At 51.2% G+C, this 5,860-nt stretch overlaps 2 protein-coding genes across 2 annotated transcripts; one reads left to right on the forward strand and one right to left on the reverse strand.

Moving 5' to 3' along the window:
• Positions 1–9: 9 nt before the first annotated feature.
• Positions 10–4,594, forward strand: EMH_0053740 (uncharacterized protein; the record flags this gene model as incomplete). Its single annotated transcript, XM_013497038.1, has 4 exons — positions 10–291; positions 577–618; positions 669–1,288; positions 1,372–4,594. The coding sequence occupies 4 exons, from the start codon at positions 10–12 to the stop codon at positions 4,592–4,594; spliced, it is 4,167 nt and encodes a 1,388-aa protein (XP_013352492.1).
• A 612-nt stretch (positions 4,595–5,206) lies between these two features.
• Positions 5,207–5,713, reverse strand: EMH_0053750 (uncharacterized protein; the record flags this gene model as incomplete). Its single annotated transcript, XM_013497039.1, has 1 exon — positions 5,207–5,713. One exon carries the CDS (start codon positions 5,711–5,713, stop codon positions 5,207–5,209), a length of 507 nt encoding a protein of 168 aa, XP_013352493.1.
• Positions 5,714–5,860: the final 147 nt, after the last annotated feature.

The raw sequence follows: 5,860 nt of genomic DNA on the forward strand, positions 1-5,860 counted from the left end.
CAGCCCACCATGAGCTGCGCCCTAGCAGCAGCAGCAGCAGCAGCAGCAGCAGAAGCAGCAGCAGCAGCAGCGCTAGCAAGAATAGCAATAGAAGCTGCAAGGGCAGCAGAAGAAAACGCAGCAGCAGCAGCAAAAGAAGCGGCAGCAGCAGAGGCAGCAGCAAAGGCAACCGTAACCGCCGCAGCAGAAGCAGCAGCAGCAGCAACAGCAGCAACAGCAGCAACAGCAGCAGCAGCAGCAGCACATCTGCTGCATCTTCTCAGCATGCCGTCGAAGGGAAAACAAACGGAGGTGAGCAGCAGAAGAAGCAGGAAGCAGCACATTAATAAATAAAATAAATAAAAAATAAAAACAAAATATAAACAAAATATAAACAAAATATAAACAGAAAGACAAACACACAAACAAAGAAAGCAACAAAATAAAAAAAAAGCAAATAAGCCATCATATATATATATATATATACAAACAAATTTAGTTTTTAGATTCTATTACAAATGAACTGCTGATGCGACAACTAAGAATGCTCCGTTGCTGCTGCTGCTGCTGCTGCTGCTGCTGTTGTTGTTGCTGCAGAGAGTGCTGCAGCAGCAGCAGGAGCTGCTGCTGAAGAAGAAGGTAAAGAAGGAGAGAAGAAATGTTTGGATGGCAGCGAGGGACCTTCACAGGATCCATCTGCTGCTGCTGCCGAGGAGGGGCCGGGGTGTACAGACAGCCAGCAGCAGCAGCAGCAGCAGCAGCAACAAGAGCAGCAGCAGCAGCAGCAGCAGCAGCAGCAGGGTGATACAGCCCCTCCCCGACCCTCCCGGTCATTTTTTTCGTTTTTCTTTTCTGCGTTTCAATCCACAAAAAGCGGAGAGGCAGATAGCCAGCCAGCAGCAGCAGCAGCAGCAGCAGCAGCAGCAGGGGGAGCAGCAGCAGCAGCAACAACCGCAGCAACAAACCAGCCGAATGTTTCTTCTTCTCTCCCGGCAATAATAGCTCCTTTATCATCTTCTTCATCACTATCCTTATCCTCAACAACAGCAGCAGCACCATCAACATCAGCAGCAGCAACAGCAGCAACAGCAGCAACAGCAGCAGCAGCAGCAGCAGCAGCAGCATCATCTGCTTCTCTACCTCTCCGCCGCGGTTCTTCTGCTTCTTTATCTCACACAGATATCAGCGGCAACACTCTCCCCTATCTAAAACGATGGAAACCACCAGCCCGCAACGCGAGTATGTTTGCAGCCTTAACCACTCTAGAGCCGCTGCGGGGGCCCCCCGCCGCTTTCGGAAGACAAGAGAAGTGGTGAGGAGCAGAAGAGATAAGAATGAACAGAGACAAACTAAAATAGCAAAGGGAGCAGATAGAATACTTAATTTGTTTAGACGGGGGGGAGCAGCTGCAAGTGATGCTGCTGCTGCTGCTGCTGCTGCTGCTGCTGCACCTGTTGCTGCTGGTAATAGCAGCAGCAGCAGCAACAGCAAGCGCAGAAGTAGCAGCTGCAGCAGCGTGAGGAAAGGAATATGGGGAGGAGAAGCAAAGGACGAGATACAGGGCACCACGCTGCATAGAAACGGCGTCGCTGGCAGCAGCAGCAGCAGCAGCAACAGCAGCAGCAGCAGCAGCAGCAGCAGCAGCAGCAGTAGCAGCAATGACATCTCCAAAAAGGCGACGTTTCCTCCTGTATCACAAGAGCATCCCGCTGGTGATGCCAGTCCTTCTGCTGCTGCAACTGCTGCAGCAGCAGCAACAGCAGCAGCAGCAGCTGCTGCTGCTGCTGCTGCTGCCCCTGCAGAGCCTTCACGAGCTCAAGCCGCAACACAGTGCACAGACAGCATGCCGGCTCCCCTTGCAGCAGCATCAGATGCAGCAGATGCAGCATCAGCAGCACCAGCAGCACCAGCAGCAGCAGCAGCAACTGCAGCAGCAGCAGCAGCAGCAGCAGCAGCAGCAGGAGAGGGTGAGAGTCGGGGTGTATCGGACCCGTTCTGCGAGCTGCTGGAGAGCCCAACAGTGCAGCCTTCTTTTGCTTCTTCTTTTGGCGTTTTCTCCGCCGCCAGCAACAAACAAATAAACAAAAAAAATAAACAAATAGAAAACAACAACAACAATAAAAACAAAGAAACGTCAGCATACAGCGACACCACCTCGGAAGCAACGCAGCAGCAGCAGCAACAGCAACAGCAGCAGCAGCAGCAGCTCGACGAGGAACTGCAGACGCGGGCAACAGCAGCAGCAACAGCAGCAGCAACAGCAGCAGCAGCAGCAGCAGCAGCAGCGGAGATCCCCGATGGCGATGACGGCCGAATAAAAGTTATTGATATGCAGACAGAACAAAAAATACAAAAAAATAAACAAACTAATGCTGATGCAGCAGAACCAACGCCGCCTGCTGCTGCTGCTGCTGCTGCTGCTGCTGCTGCGACAACCAGCGGTCCTGGCGAGGCCCCCAAAGCGGCAGCAGTAGAAGAAACAGCAGCAGCAGCAACAGCAGCAACAGCAGCAACAGCAACAGAAGCGTTAACAGCAGCAGAAGCACCAACATCACCAACAGCAACAGCAGCAGCAGCAGCAGCAGCAGCAGCAGCAGCACAACAACCCAAAGGATGGCTTGCCGGGCCTGAGGTGTACAGACGGCTCATCGACGGCATCACCCAGCTAGCGCAGCAGACAGGCTTAGCGAGGCCGCTGCGTCTCGAGGCTCCAGCTAGCGATGCAGCAGCAGCAGCTGCTGCTGCAACAACTCCTGCTGCAGCAACTGCTGCTGCTGCTGCTGCTGATGATGATGATGATGATGATGATGATGATCGTCCCCCCACGCCAGAAGCCGACAGCGCAGGCAGCAGCAACCCTGTATCCTCCCTTTCGGAGGTAGTGGAAAGAAAGCAGCAGCTACAGCAGCAACAGCAGCAGCAGCAGCAGCTGCAGCAGCAGCTGTTGCAGCACCAGCAGCAACAGCAGCAGCCTCCATCTGCCGTTGCTGCTGAGCTCGATACACCACCTGAAGACAGCAGCAGCAAGAAAGCAGCGCCAGTGAACTGGCTGTGGGGTTTGTTTTATCCAGGACAGCCAAAGGATGCTGCTGCTGCTGCTTCTGCTGCTTCTGCTGCTTCTGCTGCTGCTGCATCTGCTGCTGCTGCTGCACCTGCATCTAAAGGAGACAGCCGCGATCCGAGCAGCGTAGCTGCAAGTTACCTCGCAAGCAAAGGGGGCCCCCCGGGGGGCCCCCCGTCAGCGGGGCCCCCAGAGGAGGCCCCCCCAAGGCAGCTTGAGGGGGGGGGGCCCCCCCACTTCAAAGGGGGCCCCCACCAGCTCAGTGGGGGGCCCCCCCAGCTCGAGGGGGGCCCCCATCAGTTCATGGTGGGCCCCCGGCAGGTAGAGGGGGGCCCCCCATTTGTCATGGGGGCCCCTGGGGGGGCCCCCGTTGCTCGATTGAGTTTAGGGTATTCGGGTTTAGAGGGGGGGGAGGGGTTTGCATGCGATGAGAGACAGAGAGAAAAGAAAGAAAGAGAAGGAGGAATAAAAACAGAAAGAAGAAACACAGACGGAGGTGGAGCCGCACCCGTCTCTTATCATCATCACCACAGCAGCAGCAGCAGCAGCAGCAGCAACAGCAGCGGGATCGGGATGCAACAGCTGCCGGCTGAACGGCAGGCAGCAACAGCATCTGCAGCAACAGCAGCAGCAGCAGCAGCGGCAGCTGCAGCAGCAGCAGCAGCAGCAAGGGAGCAGCATCGCGTGCTGCAAGTCCCTGTTGACGATATAAAGAGTAAAATAATGAATCCTGTTTCTCTTCATTACCCTCAAAGAGCAGCAGAAGGAGAAATAATATACAGCAGCAGCACGCCGCGGCTGCTGCAGCTGCCTGCAGCACACTACAGCACCGCCGCAGCTGTACAGACACAGCAGCTGCCTGTACACCTCAGCGATGCAGGCGCACAGCACCACCAGCAGCAGCTGCTGCACCAGCAGCAGCTGCAGCAGCAGCAGCTCCAGCAGCAGCAGCAGCAGCAACAGCAACAGCAGCAGCAGCTGCCGCCTTGGGCTGTTCGGTACCCTCCCCCCCCTTCTTCTTCTTCTCTTTCTCATTGGCATTACCCCCCTGCTGCTGCTGCTGTACACAGCAGAGGTTTTGCTGCTGCAGTGCCAGCAGCAGCAACCACGCAGACATCGTGGGGGGCAGCAGACGCCACGCATGCTGCAGCACGAAGACGTGAGGCTGCTGCTGCTGAGATGCATGCAGCAGCAAACTTTCACCTGACGCTCCAGATGCAGCAGCAACTACAGATGCATCAGCAGCAGCAGCAGCAGCAAGGTCAACTGCAGCAGCAGCTACAGCAGCAGCTACATCATCTGCAGCAACTACAACAACTGCAGCAGATGCAGCAGATACAGCAGCAACTGCATCAACAGCAGCAGCACGGGCAGCTGCCTCTACAGCAACAGCAGCAGCAGCAGCAGCAGCAGCAGGGGCCGTTGCAGCTGCAGCTGCAGCGGCAGCAGCTGCTGCAGCTGCCGCTGCAGCAGCAAATCCCCAACAGCACACCGGAGGTATATTACCCCTTCGTAGCAGAACACACTTTCCACCCACCCTACACACAACCATGAAAGCCAATCCATCTAGTTGCATGCATGCATGCATGCATGCATGCATGCATGCATGCATGCATGTGTGTATGCATGCATGCATGCATGCGTGTATTTGAAAGCAGGGAGCCATATGAGGGCGTCTGTTGTCTTCTTTTTTTAATTTTTTCTTCGTCTTTTTGTCTTTCTTTTGAATTTTTCTTTTTTTCAATTTGCGCTAACAACATAAATTATATATTATGTATAGTCTTGTATAATATAATATAATATAATATAATATAATATAATATAATATAATATAATATAATATAATATAATATAATATAATATATATAATAATAAAGTATAATATAAATATAAAAATATATAATAAATAACAGCAATATTACTATCTACTGGATAATATATTATTTCTATAATTTATTTATAACAGCAAACAATAAACATAATAAAATAAAATAAAATAAAATAAAATATAATAAAATAAAATAAAATATAATAAAATAAAATAAAATATATAATAATAAATCGACTCAAATTCGTCAGTTTTCCTTCCTCGTTTATTTTTGTCTCCAAACAAAAACAAAAAAAACAAAAAACAGAAAAAACAAAAAATTATATTCACAAAAACCCCTAAGGGTAAGCACACGACGCGGGATGTGGCTGCTGCAGCAGCAGCTGCTGCTGCTGCTGCTGTTGTTGCTGCTGCTGCATGCATGCGGTGGGGGCTGTATTATCTGCTGCTGCTGCGTCTGCTGCTGGTAGAATATAGCTAAGAAGAATATCGAGGGTCAGCTGCAGTGCTGCTGCTGCTGCTGTCGTCTGCTCTGCTGCAGCAGCAGCAGCAAACGAAGAAAAGAAAAAAGGAAATGATGCAGCTCCGCCTCTCTTGCAATCCTCGTAAACCCTGCATTCATGCTCAGGTGTCTGTACACCAGAACTGCCTGCAGCAGCAGCAGCAGCAGCTGCTGCTGCTGCTGCTGCTGCTGCTGCTGCTTCTCCTGCTGCTGCTGCTGCTGCTGCTGCTGCTGCTGAGACATCCCCCTGGCCGTGTAGAGTGCGGAGAAGCAGGCGGGCCCCTGCCTGCGTGGATGCTCTCTCTTTTGTATTTCTCGCTATCTCCTGCAGAGCCAACTTCATCTAAAAAGAGATAAAATAAATATAGATAAAATAGTAAAAGGATATATATAAATGTATATATATGTCTCTCCTTTTATTATATGTATGTATATATATATATATATATATATATATATATATATATATATATATATATATATATATATA

The sequence above is a fragment of the Eimeria mitis genome, genomic scaffold (assembly GCF_000499745.2).
Source record: "Eimeria mitis Houghton genomic scaffold, Emh_scaff2432, whole genome shotgun sequence".
Classification (NCBI taxonomy): Eukaryota; Apicomplexa; class Conoidasida; order Eucoccidiorida; family Eimeriidae; genus Eimeria; species Eimeria mitis.